The 27981-nt window shown below is 49.1% G+C and overlaps 1 protein-coding gene across 1 annotated transcript in view; it reads left to right on the forward strand.

The window, feature by feature from the left end:
• The window catches only part of LAMB3 (laminin subunit beta 3), a 96886-nt gene that overhangs the window by 62723 nt on the left and 6182 nt on the right, over positions 1 to 27981 (forward strand). Inside the window, exons 5-20 of the mRNA XM_038749052.1 lie at positions 4678 to 4792; positions 5864 to 5937; positions 9233 to 9424; positions 10314 to 10377; positions 11711 to 11904; positions 12633 to 12753; positions 13816 to 14004; positions 15135 to 15290; positions 17440 to 17636; positions 17966 to 18077; positions 18865 to 19246; positions 21135 to 21295; positions 21462 to 21682; positions 23719 to 23916; positions 24980 to 25124; positions 25724 to 25931. Coding sequence (XP_038604980.1) covers positions 4678 to 4792; positions 5864 to 5937; positions 9233 to 9424; positions 10314 to 10377; positions 11711 to 11904; positions 12633 to 12753; positions 13816 to 14004; positions 15135 to 15290; positions 17440 to 17636; positions 17966 to 18077; positions 18865 to 19246; positions 21135 to 21295; positions 21462 to 21682; positions 23719 to 23916; positions 24980 to 25124; positions 25724 to 25931 — 2729 coding nt within the window. The remainder of the gene's footprint in view (positions 1 to 4677; positions 4793 to 5863; positions 5938 to 9232; positions 9425 to 10313; positions 10378 to 11710; positions 11905 to 12632; positions 12754 to 13815; positions 14005 to 15134; positions 15291 to 17439; positions 17637 to 17965; positions 18078 to 18864; positions 19247 to 21134; positions 21296 to 21461; positions 21683 to 23718; positions 23917 to 24979; positions 25125 to 25723; positions 25932 to 27981) is intronic.

Below are 27981 nucleotides of genomic sequence, written 5' to 3' on the forward strand. Positions count from 1 at the left end.
GCAGTCTCAGGGTGGACTCTGAGGCAGGGGCAAAGCAAGGACAGGGGGCCCTAACCCCAACGGTTGAAACCAACGGGATTTTATACTTCTAAATTATCCAGATCATTACCTCTGTTTTCTCAGCCTGGGTCTGAGCAGTTTATGTGTATCGACCCTAGGGCTCAGCAGAGTGCTCAGCGCACAGTATTATTATTATCAAGTGCCGTCGAGTCATTTCTGATTCATAGCGACTCTACGGATATATTTTCTCCAGAACGTCCTGTCTTCTGCCATTATCCATAACCTTGCTAATAGTTTTTCTGTTATTGTTGTTACGGTTTCTATCCATCTATCTGCTTGTCTGCCTCTCCTACATTTTCCCTGGACTTTTCCTGGCATCAGTATCTTCCCCAGAGAATTAGTCCTCTTGATGATGTGTCCAAAATGTGTTAATCTAAGTCGAGTCATTAGGCCTTCCAAAGGCCACTTTGGCTTAATTTGCTCCAAAACCCATTTGTTTGTTTTTTGGGTAGTCCATGGTATTCTCAAAAGCCTTCTCCAACACCGCATTTCAAAAGAATCTATCGTGTTTTTTCACTGTCCAGCCTTCGGATCCATACAGAGTAGTTGCTTAATAAATAACATAATCAACCAGCCAGTAGAGACCAGGTTGGGTTGTGCCACCACAGTTTAATAATAATCAATAATAATTGTGATATTTGTTAAGCACTTACTATGTGCCAGGAGCTGGGGCAGGTACAAAACAATCAGATTGAGCCTGATTGATTAGGCTCACAGTCAAAGTTGGACAGAGGCCAGGGATTGAATCCCTGTTTTACAAATTAGGAAACGGAGATCCAGGGAAGTGAATTGTCTTGCCCAAAGTCACACAACAGGCAAATGACAGAGGCAGGATTAGAACTTCATCTGTAAAATGGAGATGAAATACCTGTCTTCTTTTTAACTTTCATTGTGAGTCTCATGTTCGACCTGAAAGTCTTCTACCTGTGTTCCACATGGGGCTCACAGTCAAAGGGCTCACAGTCAAAGGGCGAAGGAGAACAGATATGTAATCCCTATTTTATGGATAGGGAACTGAGTCACAGAGAAGTCAAGTGGCTGGCCCAAAGTCACACAGCAGGCAACCTGAGAAGCAGAATGGCCTAGTGAATAAAGCACAGGCCTGGGAACCAGAGGACTTGGGTTCTAATCTGGGCTCTGCAACTTGCCTTTTGTATGACTTTGGGCGAGTTACTCTATGCCTCAGTTTCCTTATCTAAAAAAAATGGGGATTCAATACCTTCTCCTTCCTACTTGACTGTGAGCCCAGTTTGGGAAAGGGACATCTGGCCTGATTAACTTGTACCTACCCTAGTACTTAAAACAGTGCTTGAAACATAGTAAATGCTTAACAAATACCATTGAAAAAAAATAAAGAGCCAAGATTAGAACCCAGGTCCCCTGACACTCCGGCCCATGCTCAGTCCACTGGACCGTGTTGGAGTTGATGTGTGTGTCTTTCAAAAGGCCTCAAGATGGAAGTGGAGATTCCAAGTCCATGAGCTAATGCAGTGGGATTTTGTGTTACCAAGAACAGAGCCCTGAGCTGGGACCCTGGAGATCTGGCTTCTTTTCCCACACCAGTGCCTGGTTTTGTGGTACTATCCTTTGCTCTGCCTAAATTTTCCCCAAAGGCAGGTAGCATCCTGGGATGATGAGAGGGCTTGAAGCTCTCAGAAAGAAGGATTGTGGGAAGAAGTTGGGGGGCAAGGGAACGGCCAAACTGTCTTCTGTCTTACCATATTAGTCCAACTCCTCTTGCTGTCCTTCTTGTGCAATAGAACCTCTGGGTACAGAGTAAAAATGGCACTTGACACAGCTGGTGCCAGCTTGTTAAGGGCCAGTTGTGATACCACTTCCAGGAATTTGGAGGTTTGAGAGGGAAAGTGAAAAAGTAGGAGAGAGGTTGGAGAGACTTCTGGGTCTGTCTCCCTGCTTAAACTGTAAGCTCCTTGAGGGCAGGGGGCAGGGATCATAACTACCAAACTCTATTGTACTGCATTCTCACAAGTGCTTAGTACAGTGCTTTGCACATAGGAAGCACTCAATAAACTATTGATTGATTGATTGAATAATGTGTTGTAACTCTTTTGTGCTCTCCTAAATGCTTAGCTTTCTGCTCTGCCTGAAGGAGGCATTCAAAAAATGTTATGGATTGATTGATATTTATTGCATCCCTCTTGTGGGCAGAGCCTTGTACTAAGCTCTTGGGAGACTACAGTAGAGTTAGTAGACTTGATCAATCAATCAGTAGGTCATATTTTACTGAAAACATATTTGGGTGTAGTGGATAAAGTACAGGCCTGGGAGTCAGAAGGTCATGGGTTCTAATCCCAGCTCTGCCACTTGTCTGCTCTATGACCTTGAGTAAATCACTTCACTTCTTTGTACCTCAGTTACCTCATCTGAAATATGGGCATCGAGACTGTGAGCCCCAAGTGGGATAGGGACTGTGTCCAACTGCTTAGTACAATGCCTGGCACATAGTAAGTGCTTATTATAATTAGGGTAGAGTATTGTACTAAGAGCTCTTAGGAGGACCTAGTAGATTTAGTAGACATGATCTCTACCCTCGAGGAATTTACAATCTATCAGAGGAGAGAGACACTGTAATAATTTACAGATAGGCAGATGGAAATGAGCATAAATATATGACTCAGTGCTCAAATAATTGTTTATGTAGGTGGAGCTGTACTAAAGTGGTAAGGTTGGTTGTGAGTACACAAATGTATAAGAAGGATGGGAATGGTAGATGGGGGACTATAACCTGGGGTGGGATTCGGGGTTCAAAGGGGTTTTATAACATTTTAGAATGCCCCCCTTTGTGAGGGGGAGAGGGGTTTCCCAGGTGGGCTCTGAAAATACTTCCCCTAGACACCCTGTTGTGTCCTTTCACTTGTTCCCACAGGGGAGAGGGGAGAAAGGAGAAGGGAGCATCCCCAAAGTCCATTCCCTCTCTCCACTTGGGTCCCTCCAGGGGAATAGTGACTGGAATTTTTAGGATGCCACATTCACCTTACTGATTCTGGGGTCTAAACCCTGCTTACTTTTGGTTTATCCAGCAGGCAGTCAGGGGTTTGGAAGACTTCTTACCCAGTAACCTCTCACCCATTTCGCCGACCACCGGCCTACTGGTCTGTAGGGGTGGGGGTCGGGGGTGGCAGTTGAAGGAGAAATGCTTTGGTAATAGTGCGGGGAAAGGCCTGGGTGGCCCCAAGCATTACTGAGATCCGGATGACTGTCTAGCTTCCTTTTAATATCCTGGATTATAAATGGAGCTTGGACCTCATCCTTTGGATATCAGGGCACCAGCCTTTCTATTAATCTCTTGCGGGTCATGCTCTGTCTGTCTTACTCTTTGGCCTAGGGCCAGCAGGAGCAGGTAAGAGTCCTTGGAACATGGGGGGATCAAGACGAGGAACAGGGAACGTGTCTGCCAACTCTGTTGTATGGTACTCTCCCAAGTGCTTAGTACAGTGCTCTGCACATTAAGTGCTCAATAAGTACCATTGATGATGATGATGACAGGTGTGGCTTATTGCAGGAGTGTGAGGGACCCTCTTACCCCACAGGGGAAGCAGAGAGGACTGGTGCCAAGGTGGCTTCTGTTTGTTTTTTTTTTAATGGTATTTCTTAGCGCTTACTATGTGCTGGGCACTGTACTAAGTGCTGGGGTAGGTACAAGCTAATCAGGTGGGACACAGTCCACGTCCACATGGGGTACACAGTCTTAAACCTCAGTTTACAGACAAGGTAACTGAGGTGAAGGGAAGTGAAGTGACTTGCCCAAGGTCACACGGCAGACAAGCAGTGGAGCCAGGATTAGAACCCAGGTCCTTCTGACTCCTAGGTCTGTGCTCTATCCACTAGATCATGCTGCTTCTCTGTTGAGCTTTTGAAAGCCTCAGGGGTTCACGGAAATCCCGAGCATCCTTGGGGAGGCAAGGGTGAAAGGCGGGACTCAAGGCAGGGCCAAAGATGGAGAAGTTTATGTCCCAAGGGTGTCTGGGACATTGTAGTTTTACAATCCTGTCTGGGCAGTGGGCATCTCTAGGAAGCCTATCCAAGAAGTGCTAGAAGTGGAGGAATTGGCAGCAGTGACACCTCTGGGTTTTCCAATAAGCTCAGGCCCCATCTCTGCACCTCTTCTGTGAGTTTTGCTACCACAGACAGCACAGATGATGTAGTGAGTAGAGCACCAGCCTGGGAGTCAGAAGGTCAAGGGTTCTAATCCTGGCTCTGCCACGCATCTGCATGTGACCTTGGGCAACTCAATTAACTCCTCTAGGCCTCAGTTATCTCATTTGTAAAATGGGGATTAAGACTGTGAGATGCATACGGGACAACCTGATTACCTTGTATCTACCCCAGTGCTTAGAACAGTGCTTGGCACATAGTAAGTGCTTAACAAATACCATTATTATTATTATTATTACTTCTTGGTGCCTCTGTTATCTCATCTGTAAAATGGGTATTGGGACTGTGAGCCCCACATGAGTCAGGGATTGTGTCCAATCTAATTTGTGTGTATCCATCCCAGCACTTAGTACAGTGCTTGTCATATAGTAAGTGCCTAACAGATAAAATACCAACACCATTATTATGAACTCTGCCCTTCCCTCCCTGTTTTCCTGGCAGTGGAAGATAAAATGCTGCAAGTGTGACTCCCGCCTGCCTCACACCTACAACAGCCACCGTGTGGAGAACATAGCTGCCTCCAAGGGCCACATGCGCTGGTGGCAGTCCCAGAATGGTAAGACAGGGACCGCCGCGGGGAGTGGCAGGGCGGGGGGGGGGGGGGGGGGGGCGCCTGGAATCTTGCACAGAGCCAAGCTATCCCTCCCCCACATTGCTAACCCCTACCACAAATGAGAAGTAGCATGGCCTAGTGGAAAGAGCCCGGGCCTGGGAGCCAGAGGACCTGGGTTCAAACTTTGGCTCCACTCTTTGTCTGCTGCATGGCCTTGGGCAAATCATTTCACTTCTCTGTGCCTAAGTTACCTCATCTGTAAAATGGGGATTAAGACTGGGAGCCCCATGTGGTCATCTTGTATCTACTCCAGAGCTTAGTACAGTGCTCTGCACACAGTAAGCGCTCAATAAATACAATTGAATGAATGAATGACAGTGCCAGGCACATAGTAAGTACTTAACAAATAACATTAAGAAGAGAGAGAAGATGGGGGGGATGGAGAGAGAGAGACTGAGACCTGCTCCCTTCCCAGAGATATTTAATCTTCCAATGACACCAAACGGACTGCCAGAACCAGTTCTGTATATTTTAAATCTCTTTACGAGGGACACTTTACCACAAAATTTAATAGAAGTGTCCATGGGCCCTGGCTTCCCACCATGCAAACTGAGTCATTTTTTAAAAAGCATTTGAAAATGAACGGTCAAACTCCATACAAACTGCTTCAAAGCTGCCCCCTTCAGATTCCTCTTTATGGGAAGGGGGAGCAGGAGGGGGCAATGAAGGGGAAGCAGGAGAGCATAATTGAAAGCTGGAGGTGGATTTTTGAGTTAGTTAAACTTTGGGGAGCCATCATTTCATTCAATCAAGGTGGGCTTCCTGGGAGAGGCAGGCTTTGGGCAGGCCTGGAAAAGAAGGCATTTATTCATTCGTTTTTTCATTCATTCAATATTTACTGAGTGCTTACTGTGTGCAGAGGACTGTACATTTATAAATGGTCTTCTCCTGGTATCTGTGGAGCACTGGTGGAAGGGATTGTGGGTGGGGTCCCAGGGGGAGGCAGGGCAAGGAGCAGAAATGTGTTTTATTGCCAAGTAAATGACATCATGTCTTCTCCTGGTCGCTGTCTAGATGTGAATCTCGTCTCTCTCCAGCTGGATCTGGACAAGAAGTTCCAACTGCAGGACATAATACTGGACTTGATGGTGAGGAGGTGAATGAGTGGTTGTGGCAAGATGAGGAGGGGCTGCTTCTCAGGGGGGCCATGAGGGAGGATCAAGAATAGAGATTCGAAGACAAGAGCAGACTTCGGGGCTAGAACCACCGTGCGGTAAACTGGTGGGGTCTCCTCACCCAGACTGCTCCTTTCTAATTCGTTTTTTATTTTAATGGTGTTTATTAAGTGATTACTATGTGTCAGGCACTGTACTAAGCACTGGTATAGATGCCAGTTAATCAGGTTGGACCACAGTCCCTGCCCCACTTGGGGCTCACAGTCTAAATTGGAGGGAGGAGAATTTATTCCCCATTTTACAGATGAGGTAAATGAGGCCCAGAGAAGTTAAGTGACTTGCCCAAAGTCACACAGCTGACAAGTAGCAGAGTCAGGATGAGAACCCAGGTCCTCTGACTTCCAGGACTTGTTCTTTCCACTAGGCCATGCTGCTCCTCTCCTGATTATCTTATATTGACCCTGGTATTTGACATATACTAAGAATTTAAAAGCTAGCATGATTATTATTATTATAACTGGGCTCCCAGTGGACATAGTCTCACACCTGCCAGTCAGATAAATCCTAAGACATGACATCTTTGCCCTCAAAGACCTTGAAATCTAACAGGGAAGGCCAGGGGATAGAAAGGGACACATCTAAAATTGTTAAGAGTGTAGAAAGAGGTACACAAAATAAAGAGGATAAACAGATGGGCATATAAGAATGTTGAAGTAACTGAGGGGATGATAATAATAATAATAATAATAATAATAATAATAATAAATAATAATAATTGTGTTATTGGCCAAATGCATATTATGTGCCAAATACTGTACTAAGCGCTGGAGGAGATGAAATACAATCAGCTCCCATCCCATATGGGGCTCACAGTCCAAGTGGGAGGGAGAACAATATTTAGTTTCCATTTTATAGATGAAGAAACTGAGAGACAGAGAAGTAGGGAAGCAGCATGACCTAGTGGAAAGAGCATGGGCCTGGGAGTCAGAGGACCTTGGTTCTAATTCTGACTCCACCACTTGTCTGCTCTGTGACCTTGGGCAAGTCCCTTAATTTCTCTATGCCTAAGTTACCTCATCTGTAAAATGGGGATTAAGATGTGAGCTCTATATGGGACAGGGACTTTGTCCAACATTCATTCATTCATTCAATCATTTATTGAGCACTTACTGTGTGCAGAGCACTGTACTAAGCGCTTGGGAAGTGCAAATCGGCAACATATAGAGATGGTCTCTACCCAAACATGGGCTCACAGTCTAAAAGGGGGAGACAGACAACAAAACAAAGCAAGTAGACAGGTGAACAGGAACATGATTATTTTGTATCTACCCCAGTGTTTGTATAATTCCTGGTACATAGTAAGTACTTAACAAGTACCATTAATAATAAAAATAGTGAATTGCCTTGACCAATGTGTCCCAGCAGGCAAATGGAGGATCTGGGATTAAAATCCAGTCTTTCTAACTTCTCCACTAGGCAAGAATGGGAAAATGTATGGATTAATCGAACTGAATCTCATGGAAGTGCCAGCCTTTCATATGGGATTTAAACCTTGTGAGGGAATGAAACAACATGAGAGGATAATGGGGTGAGCAATGGGTCAGAAGTGTGCTTGAAATGAGCAAAAGGAATGACATGTTTTGTAAAGCAGTGTGGCTTAATGGAAAGAGCACGGGCTTGGGAGTCAGAGGATATGTGTTCTAATTCCAGCTCTGCCACTTGTCTGCTGTGTGACCTTGGGCAAATCACTTAACTTCTCTGTGCCTCAGTTACTTCATCTGTAAAATAGGTCTTAGGACTGTGAGCCCCACATGGGACAACCTGATTACCTTGTATCTACCCTAGTGCTTAGAACGGTGGCACATAGTAAGTGCTTAAAAAGTACCATATTATTATTCTCTCCTGGAGGGTTGGGATCAGGTCTACTAACTGTGATATACTCTCTCAAGTGTTTACTAAAGTGCTCTTCCTCGAGTAAGTGCTCAATAAATACCACTGGTTGATTGATACGTGAAAAACATAAGCTGGAGGGAAACAGGGAACCGGTCGATGGAGAGTCTTGAAACTGGTGGTTGGGAGTTTTTGTTTCATATGAGAAACAGTGGGAAGTACAAGGAGATTCAAGAAGGAGAAATAAAGTGCTTCACTGAGCATTTTAGAAAATTACATGTAGTTTTAGGGAGAGAGACTAGAGGCAGGGAAGAGGCAGGAGACGGGGGAGAGACTGGAAGCAGAGTAGAGCCAGGAGGTAGAGGAGAAGCTGAGAAAGGAGAGCGATTTGAGACAGGAGTGAGGGAGGCAGGGGAGAGACTGGAGGCAGGGAAAGACAAGAGATAGGGGAGAGACTGGAGTCAGGAGAGAGACTGGAGCAGGAGAGATTGGAGACAGATGAGAGAGAGGCCATAATGGGTAGAACATGCACCTGGGAGTCAGAAGGCCATGGATTCTACTCCTGGCTCTGCCACTTGTGTGCTGTGTGACCTTAGGCAAGTCACTTCACTTTCCTGTGCCTCAGATCATCTGTAAAATGGGGATTGAGAACGTGAGCCCCACATGAGACAAGGGACTGTGTCCAACCCAATTTGTTTGTATCCACCCCAGTGCTTAGCACAGGTCTGGCACATAGTAAGTGCTTAACAAATACCATAATAATAATATTTTTATTTATATTATTTATAAATTATTTATATTATTAATTAATAATAATAATAATAATTATTATTATTAGGAGGTAGGGGGGTGACTGGAGGTAGGAGAGATGGAGGAAGAAGAGAGATGGAGGCAGGAGAGAGATTGGTGACAGAGTAGAGACAGGAGGCAGGAGAGAGACAGGAATCGGGGAAAAAATGAAGAAGTGGAGAGAGAGAGTCTGGAGGCAGGGAAGAGAAAGGAATCAGGGGAGAGACAGGAGGCAGGGGAGAGAACAGAGACTGGGGAGAGACCAGAGGTGGGGAAAGAGCAGAGGTGAGGGACAGACTGAAGTCAGGAGAGAGAATGGAGACAGGAGAGAAACCTCAGGTGAAGGACAGACTGGAAGCTGGGGAGAGTTGGGAGGCAGAGGAAAGACCAGAGGCAGGGAGTCCTGTAAGGAGGCCACTGCAGGAATCCAGCTGGGAGAACAGGAGGGTATGTCCCAGGACAGTGGTTATTAGGATGGAGAGAAGTGGGTGGAGCTGGGGGGATACTCTGATGATGGCGGAATCCAGTGGCCCTGCCTCCAGAGCAGCCCTCTCCTGACCTGACCTTTCTGGCTGCTGCTCTGGTCCAGGATCCACTGCCAGCCAGCATGCTGATCGAACGCTCCACGGATTTCGGGAAGACATGGAGAGTGTACCAGTACCTTGCTCTGGACTGTGCCAGGATCTTCCCCCACCTCCATCGGGGCCAGCCTCAGAATTGGCAGGATATCCGCTGCCAGGAGTTGGCCCTGCAGCCTGGCAGGCACCCCCAATCAGGAAAGGTATGGTCCACGGGCACCCAGCACCGAGGTGGGAGGCAGAGGGGAGGAAGGAGAGAGTCTCCAGAGAGCTTGGGTTAACTCTTCCCCTCAGAACTGAGCCAGATCTGAGGCAAGAGACCCTAGCCTGACCTCCCCCTTCCCTTCTGGACTGAGGACTACTTACCCACTCCTCCACCCTGCCTCTGAGCCACACCTTTCCCCTGCCACCCCACCAGCCTCCCCCTCTTGCCCCTTTTCTACCCTTCTTGCCATAAGCCCATAAGGAAGTGGAACTCCCTTGCTGGGGTGGGGAAAATGACCTGGAATGTAGGCAAGCTGGGGCTGGAGGGCATAATTTTCCTTATTCTGGGGATGGCCTGATTCTTCTCTGACCCTCTGCATGAACCACTGCTGAAGAAGGGCAAGGGTGGGGCAAAGCCACGGTTTTGTGAATCACATTGGTTGCAAGGTGTGAGGAAGGGGTTGGGAAGAAGCCATAGGATGGGGGGAAGCCACAGGCTGGTGGGAGTGGTCAAGGGCTGGAGAGAAGCCATAAGGTTGAGGGGACCCATTGACTGGCAGAAGTGGGCAGATTGCTGGGGAGAAGCCATAGGGTTGGGGGGAAACCATTGGCTAGTGAGAGTAGGCAAGGGGTTGGGGTGAAGCCACAGAGTGGAGGGAAACCATTAACTTAGAGGGCGTGGGCAAGGGGCTGGGGAGCGGCCTTGGGTGGTACCTCCCAAGAGGGGCACCCGCTGCCCCTTGGACAGATCAGCCAGATCCTCCTCTCCTGTTGTTCCCTTGGCTCTCCAACACCTAAGAATTTTGGTGGAAGTATAGAGGAGACCCCGGGGCAGACATTGGCTCTCCTTTTTCCCCAACAGTGGGTGTCCACATCTCTTCTCTGCAGGTCCAACTGAACATCCTGGACTTGGCTTCCGAAATCCCCGCTTCTCGGAGCCAGAAAATCCATGGTATGGCCAGCTCCATCAGGGGCTCAGAGTTGGAGGAAGGGCAAAGGAGGGTCTTGCAGTGTGTATGTGTGTGTGTGTGGGGGGGGGGGCGGGGGAGGGGAAAGGGGGCAGCGGGAGGTGAAGACTGGGACCCTACCCTGAATCCTAGTCCAAATCTGGGTAATGGGGAATCATAATAATAATAATAATAATATTTGTAGTATCTTTTAAGCGCTTACTATGTTTCAGGCACTGTACTAAGCGCTGGGGTAGATACAAGCAAATTGAGTTAGACACAGTCCCTGTCCCATGTGGGGCTCACAGTCTCAGTCTCCATTTTACAGATGTGGTAACTGAGGCACAGAGAAGTGAAGCGACTATCCCAAAGTCACAAAGCAGACAAGTGGTGGAGTGGGGAGTAGAACCCATGACCTCCTGATTCCCAGGCCTGTAGTCTATTAAAAGCAATTAAAAGAACTCGAAATATTCCAAACAGATTTTGACTCAGGGGCCAAAAGAACACCAAACATTTCTGGGTCTCTAGACTGTAAGCTCACTGTGGGCAGGGAACCTGTCTATCAATTATAGATATATCAATTATAGTGTACTCTCCCAAGTGCTTAGTATAGTGCACCACACACAGTAATTGCTCAATACATACAATTAATTGATTGATTGACCCAGCTGTGATCCAGGTCCACGGGGGTACAGTCTGTCCTCCTACCAGCCCCTGGTGCAGCAAAACCATCCAGTCTGGAATGGCTATGAAAACTGCAGCTAGTTGGAACTAGTCAGACGCAGGCAGCTGCAGGCGGCAGGCCTAGATGCCATGACTAAACAACATGTTAGGCAACCTGTTCTGCCTCAGATCCTTCTGGGGGTCGCTCCTCTCCACCCCCTTTCCACTCCCCTCTACCTCCTTCCCCACTCCCTCAAGGTACAGATTCTTGGCACTTTCAGAATGCTAGTGCCAGTTATTCAGCTTGAAATTGGAGAAGACAGATAATTTTAAAAGTGTTCAATTCATGGGTCCTCAGAGTGATGTGGACAGACATGAGTATCCTAGGGTTTTGACAGGAATTCCCTTTGGGAGAGAACGATGTTCCCATCCCTCTCTGGAGTTGCAGGGGGGCTTGGTGGGAGGTGGGCTAGGGGCTCCTGGGTGCTCAGAGGACATGTATCATTTGGGGAGAGGGCTGAAGGAAGAGTACTGCCCCTCATCCCTTGAGCTTAGGGTAACTCACCTATCTGGTCTCTCTGTCTCTGTCCACCTCCTAATTTCTCTCTGCTTTCCTCCTCTCTTCCTCCTTCCTCTCCCATTTCTCCCCACATGGTCCACCTTTGCCTTGCTCAGAGCTAGGGGCAGTCACCAACCTGCGAATCAACTTCACCGGCTTTGGCCCCCAGCCCCAAAGGGGCCACCACCCACCCAGCACCTTCTATGCCGTCTCCCAGCTGCGGCTACACGGGAGCTGTCTCTGCCATGGCCATGCTGACCACTGTGTCCCTGATGGTGGGAGCCCAGCTGACCCCTCCATGGTGGTGCAGGTAATGGCCCCAGGGAGACCAAGTGGCTGCGTGGCTAGCATCAGGAGGGACAGGAGGCTAGTGTCAGGAGAGAGAGGAGGTTAGTGTCGGGAGGAGCAGGAGAAGGCTAGTGTCAGGAGGAGGAGGAGGAGGATTCATTCATTCATACATTTAACTGTATTCAGTGCTTATTCAGTGCAGAGCACTGGGCTAAGCGCTTGGAAGAGTGCAATATAACAATTAACAGACACATTCCCTGCCCACAGTGAGCTTTCAATGTAAAGGAAGAGAAGGCTAGTGTCAGGAGAGAGAGGAGGTTAGTGTTGGAGAAGGAGGAAGAGGAGGAGAAGGAGGAGGAGACTAGTGTTATGCGGGAGAAGAGGCTAGTGTCAGGAGTGGAAGGAGAGTAGTGTTGGGAGGAGGAGGAGGCTACTGTCAGGTTGGAGAGGAGGCTAGTGTCGGGAGGTGGAGAAAGTGGCTAGTGTTGGTAGGAGGGAGAGGAGGAGGAGGAGGAGGAGGAGGTTAGTGTTGGGAGGAAGAGAAGGCTAGGGTAAGTAGGAAGAGAAGGAGATGGCTGGTGTTGGGAGGAAGTGGAGGCTAGTGACAGGAGGGAGAGGAAGCTAGTGTCGGGAGGGAAAGGAGGTTAGAGTCAGGAAGGGAAGGCTAGTGATGGAAGGGGACTATGTTGGGTGTGGGAAGAGGCTGAAAGGGAAAGGGAAGGCCCAACAGCCCTGTGGTACTTCTTCCAGGTCCAGGATGTCTGTGTCTGCCAGCACTATACCACAGGCCCCAACTGTGAGCTCTGCGAAGCCTTCTACAATGACCGGCCATGGAGCCCCGCCGACGACCAGAACCCCCAAGAGTGCCAGAGTACGGATGCTCCTGGCCTCCGCCACAATCCCCCGACCCTCAATGTGTTTTGTGATTCTTGGTCTTGATTTTCCCAAATGTACAGTGGCTCAATCACACCCTCTCAATCTTCCTTCATAATAATAATAATAATGAGAAATGTGGTATTTGCTAATCCCTTTATGCCAACCACTGAACTAAGCCCCGGGGTAGATATAAGAAAATCAAGGTGGACATGGTCTCTATGTTACACGGATTTCACAGTTGGAGGGGGAGGGAGAATAGGCATTGAATCCCCATTTTACAGATGAGGGAACTGAGACCCAGAAAAGTTGAGTCTTGCCCAAGGCCACATGGCAGATAAATGGCAGAGTCAGGGTTAGAACACAAGTCTTCTGACTCCCAGGTCCGTGCTCTTTCCACTAACCCACGTTACTTCTTCTTCATGCTTATCCACAGGTCCCCGCACTGTTGGTGTTTCCCGACACCTGGGCTGTGCTCCTGTCCTTATTCCTTAGCATTCCAGTCTCCACATACCACCCATTCCTTGTTCCTGGCCCATTCTGTGGCTGTCTTCAGGGGCTAGCCCTGGCAGCACAAACTTCATGCTTCAGTGCCGTGAAACAGCTGGCTGCCTGGGCACTTGGGACCTAGGGCAGCTGGGACTCGGGGTGGGGGCTGGGGCCAGGGCAGGGGCAACTCTCATCCAGTGCTTAGAACAGTGCTTTGCACATAGTAAGCACTTAATAACTACCATTATTATTGTTATTATCTTCGGTGGGTGTAGGGCTGGGGAAGTGCTACATGGGCCTCTTGGCAAGAGTACAGGCTTGGGAGTCAGAGGACCTGGGTTCTAATCTCAGCTCTGTCCCTTGTCTGTTGTGTGATCTTCAACAAGTCACTTAACTTCTCTGTGGCTCAGTAGCCTCATCTGTAAAATGGGGATTAAGACTGTGAGCCCTAACTTGATTACCTGGTACCTACCCCAGAGCTTAGAACAGTGCTTGGGACATAGTAAGCACTTAACAAATGCCATACAAAAAAGGACTAACCTTTTTGTCTCCACCTTCCCCTCCCTCCTAGGGTGCAACTGCAATGGTCACTCTGAGACGTGCCACTTCGACCCATCTGTGTTTGCGGCCAGCGGTGGAGTCAGCGGAGGTGTCTGCGACCACTGCCGGGACCACACGGAAGGGAGAAACTGTGACAGGTGCCAGCTGCACTACTTCCGGAACCGTCGCCCAGGAGCCTCCATTCAGGAATTCTGTATCCGTGAGTGCCGCTCCCATCCCCCCTCCTCCAAGTTCCCCCAGCCAGGCTCTTCTGCCCTCTGCCTTCTCTTCAACTCATTCAACCCTTTAGTCATATTTATCGAGTGCTTACTGTGTGCAGAGCACTGAACTAAGTGCTTGGGAGAGTAGAGAAGCAGTGTGGCTCAATGAAAAGAGCACATGCTGTGGAGTCAGAGGTCATGGGTTCAAATCCCCACTCCACCAATTGTCAGCTGTGTGCCTTTGGGCAAGTCACTTCACTTCTCTGTGCCTCAGTTACCTCATCTGTAAAATGGGGATTAAGACTGTGAGCCCCCTGTGGGACAACCTGACCACCTTGTAACCTCCCCAGAGCTTAGAACAGTGCTTTGCACATAGTGAGTGCTTAATAAATGCCATCATTATTATTATTACAATATGACAATAAACAGACCCATTCGCTGCCCACAGCAAGCTTACAGTCTAGAGGGAAAGGCAGACATTAATATAAATAAATAAATTACAGATATGTACGTGAGTGCTGTTGGGGCTGGGAGAGGGGAAGGAATGAGGGGAGTAACTCAGGACGACGCAGAAGGGAGGAGAAGAGGAAAGGAGGGCTTAGTCTGGGAAGGCCTCTTGGAAGAGACGTGCCTTCAATAAGGCTTTGAAGTGGGGGAGAGTAATTGTCTGTTGGATATGAAGAGGGAGGGTGTTCTAGGCGAGAGGTCAGCAGTGAGATAGATGAGATCAAGGTACAGTGAGAAAGTGTGCATTAGAGTCACTAGCCCACACTATTTATCTTTTTCCCAACTCCCTTTTCGGTCTACATCATCTCTGTACTTCGATCTATATCTTTTGAACACTTAGTCTTCATCCCGCCCTCAGCCCCATAGCACTCATATGCACCCCCACAAGTTATTTATTTATATTACTATCTGTCTCCTCCACATTCTCAGATTTTAAGCACCTTATGGGCAGGGAACATTGCTACTGACTCTCTGGTCCCACGCGCTTAGTGCAGTGCTTTGCACCCAGAAAGCACTCAATTAATATCACTGATCGATTGACTGATAATCTTGGCTCTGCCCCTTTCCTGCTGTGTGACCCTGAGACAAGAGCAGGTACCAAGTCTGAGTGGGTGTTTTTCAGCCTGTGAGTGTGATCCGGATGGCGCGGTGCCGGGCGTCCCCTGTGACCCACTCAGCGGTCAGTGTGTGTGCAAGGAGAATGTCCACGGCAACCGCTGCGACCTGTGTAAGCCAGGCTTCACCAGGCTCACCGTCGCCAACCCGCAAGGCTGCAGCCGTAAGTGAGGGACCGGGGGCGGGGCGGGGGGCTGATGGATTGGGGAGGGGGTCGAGGCGTCGCATCGGGTGCTTGGGGACTTTGGAGGCCAGACACGGGAGTGGGGGGCCCAGGGGGTCACGGTCGAGGAAGCAGCATGGCCTAGTGAGAAGAGCATGGGCCTGGGAGTCAGAAGGACCTGGGCTTTAAATCCCACTCTGCCATTTGTATACTGCGTGACCTTGGGCAAGTCACTTCACTTCTCTGCGCCTCATGTAAAATGGAGATTAAGACTGTGAGCCCCATGTGGGACAGAGACTGTGTCCAACCCGATTCGCTTGTATCCACCCCAGTGCTTAGTACAGTGCCTGGTATATAGTAAGCACTTAACAGATACCACAATTATTAGTAGCATTATTATTAGTGGAAAGAGCACAGGGCCTGGGATTCAGAGGACCTGGGTTCTAATTCTGGCTCAACAACCTGTCAGATATGTGACCTTGGGCAAGTCACTTCACTTAATGAAGCCTTAATTCCCTCACCTGTAAAATGGGGATTAGGACTGTGACCCCTATGTGGGACAGGGGCTGTGTCGAACCTGAAGCTCGCTGTGGGCGGGAAACGAAACTGCCAACTCTGTTGTATTGGATTCTCCCAAGTGCTTAATTCAATGCTGTACACACAGTAAGCACTCAATAAATACCATTGATTGAATGATTAATTGAGGGTCGGAAGGAGGAGATTGACTGAAGCCAGGGCTGTTGGCTCCAGCAAAGGGGGAGGGACTGATCAAGATTCCATTACCCACTTTGCTTCACCCCTGGAGCTCGCATTGCTGCCTGAAGTTTCAGAGCCCAGGGCATCCACACCACCTGAGGGATGGTTATTATTATTATTATTGTATTTGTTAAGTGCTTACTATGTGCCAGGCACTGTGGTGAATACAAGCAAATCGGGTTGGACACAGTCCCTGTCCCACGCAGGGCTCACGGTCTCAATCCCCATATTATAGATGAGTTAACTGAGGCCCAGAGAAGTGAAGTGACTCAATGTCACACAGCAGACAAATGGCAGAGCCTTTATTAGAACCCATGACCTTCTGATTCCCAGGCCTGTGCTCTATTCACTGCATCATGCTGCAACCCTGGTTGTTCTACACAGGGTCTCCCACCCAGCCTCAGGCTCCCTGACTCTTGAGAGCGTTGGAAGATCGACTGATTGATCTATTGATTGATCGATTGATTGAAAAGGGTTTGCATCCTCAGCCCCCCGTGGAGCAATATCCAGCCCATTGGCCCTGCAGTTTCTGCACCGTGGAGGGCTCTGCAGAGAGGCTCCAGCAGGTGGCAGCACAGGGCTAGATTTGGTGGCGACGAGGACATCAGTCAATGGCATTTATTGAGCCCCGACTGTGTGCTAAGCACTGTACTAAGTACCTGGGAGAATACAATAAGCAGACCCTATCTCTGCCTTCAGGGAGCTTACAAGACTCTGGGTACGGGAAGAGAGAGGGTAATTCATTAGCAATGAATGACCATTCAGGATTTGCTTAGTACAGTGCTCTGCACAAAGTAAATAAATACCATGGTTGATGATGATGATGATGACGATAATGATGATGATAGTTAGCAATTGCTGCTGAGAAAAAGACCCCACCCTTTCTCAGGGACTGGAGCAAGGGGGTCCTGGCTCCTGTGAAGGTATAAAGGAGTGGAAAAGCAGGAAGAACAAGGAGGATGACTTTGATATCTGACCTGGAGACCAAGTGGGCAGCCCCTCCACCCCCCCGCCCCCCCAAGGCAAAGAGGAATGAGCTCGGGAGCCCATGCTCTCCCCTACCACCTGGGATTTTTTTTTTTTTGCACTTACTAAATGCAACACACTGTTCTAAGCGCTGGGGTAGACACAAGATAATCAGGTTGGACACAGTCCAAGTCCCACATGGGGCTCACAGTCTTAATCCCCATTTTACAGAGGAGGAATGGAGAAGTGAAGTGACTTGTCCAAGGTCACACAGCAGACAAGTGAAGGAGCCAGGTTTAGAACCCCGGTCCATCTGACTCCCAAGTCCGTGCTCTATCCACTAAGCCACATTCGCCCAAGTCCGAACCCCATTCTGGGGTCTCCCTGCCATGCTCTCCAGGGCCTTGTGCCATCTCTTGCCTTTCAGGCTGTGACTGCAATAACTTGGGGTCCCGGCAGGACATGCCTTGTGATGAAGAGAGTGGGAGATGCCTGTGCCTGCCCAATGTGATGGGACCCAAATGTGACCAGTGTGTCCCAGGCTACTGGGGAATCACCAGGGGCCAGGGCTGTGAGCCATGCAGATGTGACCCCCGCACCTCCCTCAGCCCCCATTGTAACCAGGTATGACCTCGTTGGAGCCAGGCCCCGCACTCCCCAGGGTCGACGGGGAGGACTGTACTGGGGGCAGTTTCCTGCAGCCTGGGGTCTCCCTCTGTGAAATCTCCACATCTTGCTCTGGGGTTGGAGGGTTGGGAAGAAGGGTAGAGAGTTGGGTCTTTGCAGCCTGGGGTTCCCCCTTTGTGGAGTCTCCATGCCTTCTTCTGGCCTCAGGGCGGTGGGGAAGGAAGTATGGGAGCTTCCCAGCAGCCTGGGGTCCCCTTCTTTGAGGTCTCCATGCCTTGTCATGGGCTCTGATCCAGCTCACCCCTGACGGGGCTTTCTGGGTCCAGTTGACAGGCCAGTGTCCATGCCGGGAAGACTATGAGGGCTTGACCTGTTCAGCCGCCGCAATCCGCACGTGTCCAGACAGAGAATATGGCCTTGTTGGGTCAGGATGCCGAGGTGAATGCCATCTGCTGGGAGGACTTGTGTTGGGGAGGGTTTTGGAAATTCTCACAGGGCTACTGTAGCCAGCCACGTGGTTGATAGTGATTATGTCGTGGGTGGGCCTGACCATGTCGGGGTGTAGGTCTCTACAGTAGGTGCTTGGGCCTGGGCACATGTCTTTCTTTGTGTATATGGATGTAGCTGTCTGGGTCTTTGTAGGAGAGTGAGAGAAAGGGAAATGGAGGGAGGGAGCCAAAAGGGGCTTGCATGCATAAATTCCAGACTCAAGGGGCTTTAAAAAATCTGGCCAGTCATGTCAAATGCAAAGTGAGGGAATCCCCACATGTTCATCCACCCTAATACCTCTGGAGAATAGGCAGGTGTTGAGGTGTGTGTGCGTGCGTGCAGGTGTGTGCGTGCGTGCGTGTGTGTGTGTGTGTGTGTGTGTGTGTGTGTGAGAGAGAGAAACACCCATATTCCCTTGTTTCTCCTCTTGGGAGACCCAGAACTGTGTCTTTCTATCCTCCAGCCTCCCAGAATCCCAGTATTCACAGATCAGAACACTGTGTCTCTGTTGGGCAGGACAGGAGCAGGGGGATTGATTGGGAAAATGAGGCACAGAGATGGATGAGGTTTATTGCCCATAGCCTCCCTGTGATTCCAGAAGGGACTTAGTTGATCTCCCTCCCAGTCAGGTGCTCATCTCAGACAGTAGCACTGTTGCTTCTCTAAAGGGTCTCCCCCACCCACCCCCAAACTGGGTTCCTCCAGTCTTGACCCTCCATCCCGCTCCTTCTGACAGCTTGCGACTGTGACTTCCGGGGGACGGAAGCTCCAGGCTGTGACAAGGTCACGGGTCAGTGCCTCTGCCGCCCAGGCCTCTCCGGTCCCCGCTGTGACCAGTGCCAGCGCGGCTCCTGTGGCCATTTCCCTTTCTGCCCGGCCTGCCATCCCTGCTTCCAGAACTACGATGAAGCCCTCCGGCAGCAGGCCCATCACCTCACCAACCTGCGCAATGTCACCTCCGGGGGCCGGCCGGGGGCCGGGGGGACCGGAACCCCTTGGCTGGATGCCCGGATCATGGAAGCAGAAGGCACCATCCGTCAGATCCAGGCCATCCTCAGCCGCCACTTAGTCACAGAAGAGGAGCTGGCCCAAGCAGCCAATGCAATTTCTTCCACCAGGTGAGCCTGACCAGCTCAGTCAATCCATCAAATGATAGTATTTAATGAGTCCTTACTGGGTGCAATCAATCAATCAAGCACTGTACTACGCATTTGGGAGAGTACAATATGATAGAGTTGGTATAAATTAACCAATCATATTTACTGAGTGCTTATTATATGCAGCACATTGTACTAAGCTCTTGGAAGAGTACAATAAAATTAGCAGACACATTCCCGACCCGTAATAAGCTTACAATCTAGAGACGAGCTTAGTCTACAATCGAGCTTAGTCTACAATCGTGGCAGGCATGATTCCTGTCCATAAGGAGCTTACCGACTAGATGGGGAGACAGACATTAAAATAAATTACAGGTGGATACTGCCTCCAAGCCATGTCCCAAGCCATCTTTCCTCCCTCCCCGTTGGGGCCTTTAAAGGGTTACAATTACATTTCCTGTGTAATGCTTAAGTGAGAGTCGATGGGTGGAAGTGTCAGTGTGTGCTTCCCCCATGGGCATAAAAAAACTCAGTTCCACAAAACTGTGTATCCGGTTGGTCATAAAGCTCTCCTGATAATTCAGTGTGAATATTCAAAACCAGGATTGGTAAGGTAAACCTATGTCTTATATGTATAATGACTTACAGGTGAACTTTACAGTCAGTGTCATCATCTTCAAGTACAAAGACACCTGTGTGTATATACACACACATATATGTATGTGTATGTTTGTATACGTATATCTTCAAGTTGCCATGCTACTGTGATACAGCAAGGTTGATTCTTTATTTTCCCAGGATGGATTTCCTATTTGTGGGGTTTCTTGATTCCCTTAATAATTCATTCATTCATTCATTCATTCATTCATTCATTCAATCGTATTTGTTGAGTGCTTACTATGTGCAGAGCAATAATTGTGGTATTTGTACTAAGCACTGGTGTAGAGTCAAGATAATCAGGTTGGACCCAGTCCCTATTCCACATAGGGCTTACTGTCTAAATAACAAGGAGAACGGGTATTGACTATACATTTTACAGAAGAGGAGAGGAAACTGACAAGTTAAGGGACTTGCCCAAGGTCACATAGACGAGTGGCAGAGCTGGGATTAGTACCCAGGTCCTTTGAATCTCAGGCCCGTGTTCTTCCCACTAGACGGACAACGCTGCTTCCCAGCATGCTCCTAGGTCTTCTCCTCTGCCATCTGCAGAGGGGTCATTTCTCCTCCTGTGTGCAGTTACTGCCAGAGGGTGGACAGGGAGTTCAAGAGAAGAGTGGGAAGACAAGTTTGCCAGTTTGCCTGGAGCAGTAGGGAGCCCACAGATGCCCCTGCCCTGGCCATTCAACAACTGTTTACGTGTCTTGACACGGTTGCCTTGGTCATTGATTCTGTGGCTTGTCATTTACAATCTCCTGTTGGTATGCATTTTCTCTGTTTACCCTGACCCAGAACTGTGTCCAATTTGATTATCATACAGCACGGCCTAGTGGATAGAGTCCAGGCCTGGGAGTCAGAAGGACTTGAGTTATAATACCAGCTCCATCACTTGTCTTCTGTGTGACCTTGCACAAGTCACTTCACTTCTCTGTACCTCAGTTACCTCATCTATAGAATGGGGATGAAGACTGTGAGCCCCATGTGGGACAGGGACTGTGTCCAACCCAATTTGCTTGTGTCCACCCCAGTACTTAGAACAGTGCCCAGCACATAGTAAGTCCTTAAAAAGTGCACCAATTATTACTATTATTATTACCCCAGGGTTTAGTGCACTGTTGGGCACAACATAAGCACTTAAGAGCAGTAATAGGATTTATTAGGGCTTAATGAGGGAGAGGACTATAATAAGCACAGGGACAGAATGCAAAGGCAAAAGGAAGACTCGAACTGACGGACTCTTCCCTTCTGCCAGGAGGATCTTACTGAGCCTGAGACCTGATTTGCCCTTTGAGGAGGAGAGTGTGTCCCTGTCAGGGCACCTGGAGGGCCTGAATCAGGAATTTGAGGTCCTCTCCCACCTGTACCAGAGCAAGAAGAAACAGTTTGAGCAAGGGAGCAGCCTGGATCCTTCAGGTAAGGCAGCAGGGGATCTAAGCACCCTGGGGACAAGGGGGGCCCACACCCTGAGCTTTCTGGAGGACTGGGAAGGGGAACCGAAGGCCAGACCCAACCCTTCCCATCTGGATATAAGGTTCCAGCTTTGTGGTCCTGCCCTTCAGCTTCCATGTCTTTCCTCAAGATTCTTTCAAGATCATCAACTCGGCCTATCAGAGGTGGACTGAGGCCAACCGGCGGGTAACTGGCAGCTCTCACCAGCTGCAACAGGCCCAGGAGATTCGGAGAGAGTCGGAATGGATGGAGGGGAAGCTGCCCGGTGGTGGTGGCATTGGAGACTCAAGCTTGGAGGCCCTGAAGCAAGAGATGGGTTCCCTCCCCAACCTTACACCCCCCAGCAACAAGGTGAGGCCTCATCCTTCTCCTCCTCTCTAGCTCCTGCCCTAACCCCCAGCCCAGCTTGTCTCAGATTCTCCTTGGGCTGTGAGTTGTCCACCGTCCCCCGCCCACCACCAAACCCCCAGTATGCTTAGCAGTTATCATGGAGACTAGCTTCTGGTCACTGTTGCCATGGAAACAGCTGGCCATTTACCTCCTGGGTTCCAGACGGGCACGTCCATAAGGAGGGCCAGGATGCAACCCCTTTACCAAATAATAATAATAATAATGATAACATTTGTTAAGCGCTTACTATGTACAAAGCACTGTTCTAAGTGCTGGGGAGGATACAAGGTGATCAGGTTGTCTCACGTGGGGCTCACAGTCTTAATCCCCACTTTACAGATGAGGTCACTGAGGCACAGAGAAGTGAAGTGACTTGCCAAAAGTCACACAGCTGACAAGTGGCAGAGCCAGGATTTGAACCCATGACCTCTGACTCCTAAGCCCGTGCTCTTTCCACTGAGCCACACTACTGCGGACTCAGAGATATATCATACACATTTGAAAATAATGTACTTATCATTAGACTGTTAGAGTTTGTAGAGTCTTATTCTAATATCCCCATTATTAGAATAATTATAATATTATTGTTATTAGAATTATTCTAATTCCCCTTCCCCGGCTTCTTCTATCATTCAATTAATAGTACTTATTGTCTGCCCACTGTGGGCGGAACACTGTGCTAAGCACTTGGGAGAGGGTAAGAAAGGTAAAAGACCCAATCCCTGCCCTCAGGGAGCTTCTAGTTTGATGGAGCCCCCACAATTCCCCCTACCACTGCTAGCTGAATTGAGCTGAGGCTGGAGAACTATGTATTAGGATCCTCCCAGCCTCACCTGCAGGCCATTCATTTATTCATTCAATCGCATTTATTTTGCACTAACCGTGTACAAAGCATTGTACTAAGTGCTTTGGGAGAGTATAATTCATTCAATCATATTTATTGAGCGCTTACTGTATGCAGAGTACTGTACTAAGTGCTTAATGCAACAACAAACTGATACATTCCCTGCCTATAATGAACTCACAGTTTAGAGGAGGAGGGAGAAGTGTGGAGCTGATCTTCAGTGGATTGGGGACTTGGTTATGCATGGGGATGATGGGCAGGACTGACATTGAGCCCCTCAATTCCCCACCACCTGGGCAGTGTCCAAGGGAGGGGACAAACTTTCGGGAACCATGTCAACAGGACAGAGGTTGGAAATATTCCAACTTCTCCTGGCCTTCTGGGGATTCCTACCCTGCCTCCCCGAACACCAACTGGGCTAATAATTTTCAAAAATCATCAGGACCCCTACTACTGAGTGTCTCCCCACTTCACAGAACCTTCCCTTCTTCTACTCTCTCTGGTTCCACCTCCTCTCCTTTCCAACACACTGGGTTCAGAGGCTCCCAGCATCTCTCTGCAGCAGACACACCCTAACCCTGAGATCCTAGGAGACCCAACATGGAGGAGATGGAAGGCTGAGAAGAGGAAATTCAGTTCATTTCAGGGCCTGAGAAGCAGCATGGCCTAGTGGTTAGAGCACAGGGGAGTCAGAAGGTCATGAGTTCTAATCCTGGCTCTGCCACTTGCCTTTTGTGTGACCTTGGGCAAGTTACTTTGTTTCTCTGGGCCTCAGTTCCCTCATCTGTAATACGGGGACTAAGACTGTGAGCCCCATGTGGGACAGGGACTGTGTCTGCCTTGATTTGCTTGTATTTGCCCTCAGTTCTTAGTACAGTGCCTGACACAGAGTAAGCGCATAAAAATTACAACAATTATTATTATTATTATTATTATTATTATTATTGTTGTCTCTGCTGATTTACTTTTGGCCTTGGACCCATGAGGTTGCATTTATTTCCTTGGCTCTGATTGTCTCTGCTAAGCCCAGACAAAGCACAGGTGGATCACGGGCCAGTCCTCAGAGCTAGCTGCCCCCACTGGTCCCCAGCAACACCCCTTGAGGCCAGACCCACTGGGTGCCCCCACTTACACCTCTCCCCTCCTGGCGCAGATCTGTGGGGGCAGCCGGCTGGAACGCTGCCTTCCGGGAGACTGCGGGGGGACCCTGTGCCCCCGGGTCAGTGGCACGACCTGTGGCCCCAACTGCAAGGGTGCCCTCCCACTGGCGGGCAGTGCCAGCTGGACAGCCCAGAAGACTGCTGGACAGCTCAGGAAATTCGAAGCTCAGCTCCATAAAACCACACAACTGGTAAGTGAAGGAGAAGGGGAGGAAGCAGATGGCAAGTGATGGTGGTGGTAACAATGGTAGGAAGGAGGCTTAGAGGACAAAGCCCAGGAACCCTGAAGGTCTTTTCCTCCAGCCCCTGAGAGAAACGGGACTTTATTTATGACTCGTGAAGTATCTGCTTCTCCACCATGCAAAGAGTTGGAAGTATTTCTCTTGGAGAAGAGAAGAGCAGGGACAACATAATCAGCAAGATGCTGACCCACTGTGCCCCATGTCCATAGATGAACAAACAAGAAGAAAGATGAAAAACTGCAGCAAGAGGGAGTTAGATTAGTTATAAAGAAGAACAAGTTGTCCAGAATTGGGTCCTGGAAATGGCGACTAGTGATCTTTAAGGGGGCCCATTTTAGTTGGCTGGTTTAGACTATAAGCTCAATATGGGCAGAGATCATGTCTGCTAATTCTGCTGTACTGTATTCTTCCAAGCACTTAGTACACTGCTCTGCACACAGTAAGCTCTCAGTAAATACCACTGATCGATTTAGACATCTGCTGATTGGAGGACAGACTAGAAAATCATCTGATGTCCTTTTCTGCTCCCTGCATCTGTGAAATGACCAATTTGGTTCCTCTGAAGAAAGGCAGCATTTTTCTACCCATTTTAAAGATGAAATAGTTGAGGCACAGAAAGGTGAAATTACCCGCTCAATGTCACCTTGCCCATTGCAACCCAAATTTAAAACTTCTGGTGTCTGAGTTTTTGATGTCAATCAATCAATAGTATTTATTGAAAGCACTGTACTATGTGCTTGGAAAGTACAGTAGAGTAAATATATGGGTTCCCTGTCCTCAAGGAGCTTACGGTCTATCCAGGGAAACAGATACTAAAATCAATTATAGGAAGGGGAAGAGATGGCTCTCCTGGCCCAGCCAGGGCCTCTGCCCACATGATGCATGTGGAAGGAGGAGGGTAGGAAGGGGTCTGGTTCTCCAGAAGGGGCAGAGAGGCCTGGGGGCCCTACGGACCTGCAGAGACCCCCCCCACCCCCCCCACCCCCGTTGCCTGCCATGGTTTCTGGCTTAGATCCAGGCTGCTGAGGACAACACCACCCAGATCCGGAGCAACGCCAAGCATTTGGAGGCACAGGTGAGCAGTGCCCGTTCACAGATGGAGGAGGACATCCGCCGCATCAGCCAATTCATCCAGCAAGTCCGGAACTTCCTCATGGGTAAGTCTGGTCTTCCCTCCTGTGGGTGGCACTGACCCAGAACCCACCTGGCCACTCAGGGGAGCCAACCCCCTTCCCTGGCCAGCCCAGGGCAACCCCAGCCCACAACAAGGCTCAGTGCCTAAGGTGCTCCCTCTTTGTTTTTTATGGAATTCGTTAAGTGCTTACAATGTGCCTGGCACTGTTCTAAGTGCTGGGGTAGATACAAGCTAACCAGGTTGTCCCATGTGCTGCTCACACTCCTAATCCTCACTTTACAAGTGAAGTAACTGAGGCTCAGATAAATTAAATGACTTGCCCATGGTCATACAACAGACAAATGGCAGAGCCAGGATTAAAACCCAGGTTCTTCTCACTCCCAACCCTGTGCTCTAGCCAGTAGGCCACACTGCTTCTCTTTTGAAGCCAGTACCCTTTTTCTGCTGGGGTCATGTGACCTCTGGTAACAGTTATTATTACAAGGGCTCGCTGGTAGAGTAAAGGGGTAGGGGTAGTGTGGGTCAAGTCCCTCAAGATCCCTTTGGAGTGGAGGACCAGGGAAGGCAGGCTGTCCATTCTCCATGGGGGACTCTAACCTGGATCCTCCCCACTGCTCCCAGAGGACAGCACCGATGCAGCCACCATCCAAGAGATCAGCAACGAGGTCCTCTCCCTCTGGCTGCCCACTGACACTGAAACTGTCCTGCGCAAGATGAAAGAAATCCAAGATATCGCTGCCCGTCTGCCCAACGTGGACCTGGTGCTGGCCCAGACCAAGCAGGATGTCGCCCGGGCCAGGAAGCTGCAGGAAGAGGCAGAGCAGGCCAGGTAACATTGGGGCTGCTTCCCCCACTTGAGACCCCTCCAAAACAGCCCCCCTCAGAAAGGCAAGTGGGCTCCAGCCATCCCTGCCCCCCAGGAATAAAGTGAATGAACCCGTATTCACAACCACTTGCTGGGCATAAGCAGGTATCCTGGTAAGAAGTCAGATGGGTATTTACCAGGCTCCACCAGAAATTCTTCTACCCAGGATCCATTTTTTCTTCTGTCCAGTTAATCAGTCAGCCAGTCATATTGAGGGCTTACTGGTTGCAGAGCACTTTACTAAGCACTTAGGCAGTCAGACCTACAGCAGAGGGAGAGAGGTTTCTGTCCTTCCAATCCAGAAACATATGCAGAGTCAGTCTGTCAATCATATTTATTGAGTGGTTACTGTGGGCAGAGCACTGTACTAAGTGCTTGGGAGAGTACAATAGAACAGACACATTCGCTGACCACGAGTTTACAGTACAGAAGGGGAGACAGACATTAGTATAAATAAATAAAATTACAGATAAGAACACAACTGCTGTGGGGCTGGGAGTGGGGATGAGTAAAGGGAGCAAGTCCAAGAGGACTCAGAAGGGAGTGGGGGAAGAGGAAATGACTTAATCAGATGTTGGCAGGGAGACAGAGAGATCGAGGCACAGTGAGAAGTTTAGAATTAGAGAAGCAAAGTGTGCAAGAGTCTCTTCTAGGACTCAGTACAGTTAATAACAACAATAATAATAATAACAATGGTATTTGTTAAGCACTTATTATGTGCCAAGCACTGTTCTAAGTGCAGAGTAGATACAAAATAATTGAGTTGGATACAGTTCCTGTCCCATACAGGACTCGCAGTCTTAATCCCCATTTTAAGATGAAGGAACTGAGACACAAAGAAGTGAAGTGACTTGCCCAAGGTCACACAGCAGACAAGTAGTGGAGCAGGGATTAGAACCCATAACTCTCTGACTCCCAGGCCCATGCTCGGCCCGTGCCCTATCCATTTGGCCATGCTGCTACTAGGTAGGCCCCAGCTATAGCTCTGGGAAGGAAACCATTTTCAAGAACTACTTGGGAAGTAATGGTGGTATTTGTTAAGTGCTTACTGTGTGCGAGGCACTGTTCTAAGCACTGGGGGGGATACAAGGTGATCAGGTTGTCCCACGTGGGGCTCACAGTCTTCATCCCCATTTTACAGATGAGGGAACTGAGACACAGAGAAGTTAAGTGGCTTGCCCAAGGTCACACAGCTGACAAGTGGCTGAGCTGGGATTCGAACTCATGACCTCTGACTCCCTAGCCCGCGCTCTTTCCACTGAGCCACGCAAGTAATGTCACCTAGCAGAAAGGACATAGGCCTGAGAGTCGGGGAACCTGGGTTTGAATCCTGGCTCTGCCACCTTCCTGCTGTGTGTCCTTGCGCACATCACTTAACTTCTCAGTGCCTCAGTTTCCTCATCTGTAAAATGGGGGTTCAATACTGCTTCCCTTTCATTTAGACTGCAAACCCATGTGGGACAGGGACTGGGTCCAATCTGATTATCTTGTATGTATCCCACCGCTTAGTACAGTGTTTGGCACACAGTAAGTGCTTCACAAATATCATCAAGAGGGAACACATAGAAGGTGGGGAAGGTCTTATCTCTTGAGATGGTTCTGACAACGCCCCAGGAAGAGGAGGTTAGGTGGGGAAAGAGTATTAATTCTGGGAGGTTTGTGGGACAGTGCTCTGTACACAGTTAGCGCTCAATAAATACAATTGAATGAATGAATGAATGAATGAATGAATGAATGTGAGAATGAGGGTCCAGAGAGGTCAGGCTGGGGTAGAGATTGGGGTTAGGATGCTTGAAAGGATGCTTCAGCTAAACGTTCAGTAACTCCCATCAATTGATTGACTGGGAGAGGAGCAGGAGAAAGTTGTCTTTGTCAGACCCTCTGCTGGCTTCAGCTCCCTGCCTCCGATACCAGGCTATTAAGGCAAGAGTTGGAAGCAGAGTGGCCTAGTGGAAGCAGCCTGGCCTAATGGATAGAGCATGGGCTTGAAAGTCAGAAGGACCTGGCTTCTAAT

This window comes from Tachyglossus aculeatus, chromosome 7 (assembly GCF_015852505.1).
Source record: "Tachyglossus aculeatus isolate mTacAcu1 chromosome 7, mTacAcu1.pri, whole genome shotgun sequence".
Classification (NCBI taxonomy): Eukaryota; Metazoa; Chordata; class Mammalia; order Monotremata; family Tachyglossidae; genus Tachyglossus; species Tachyglossus aculeatus.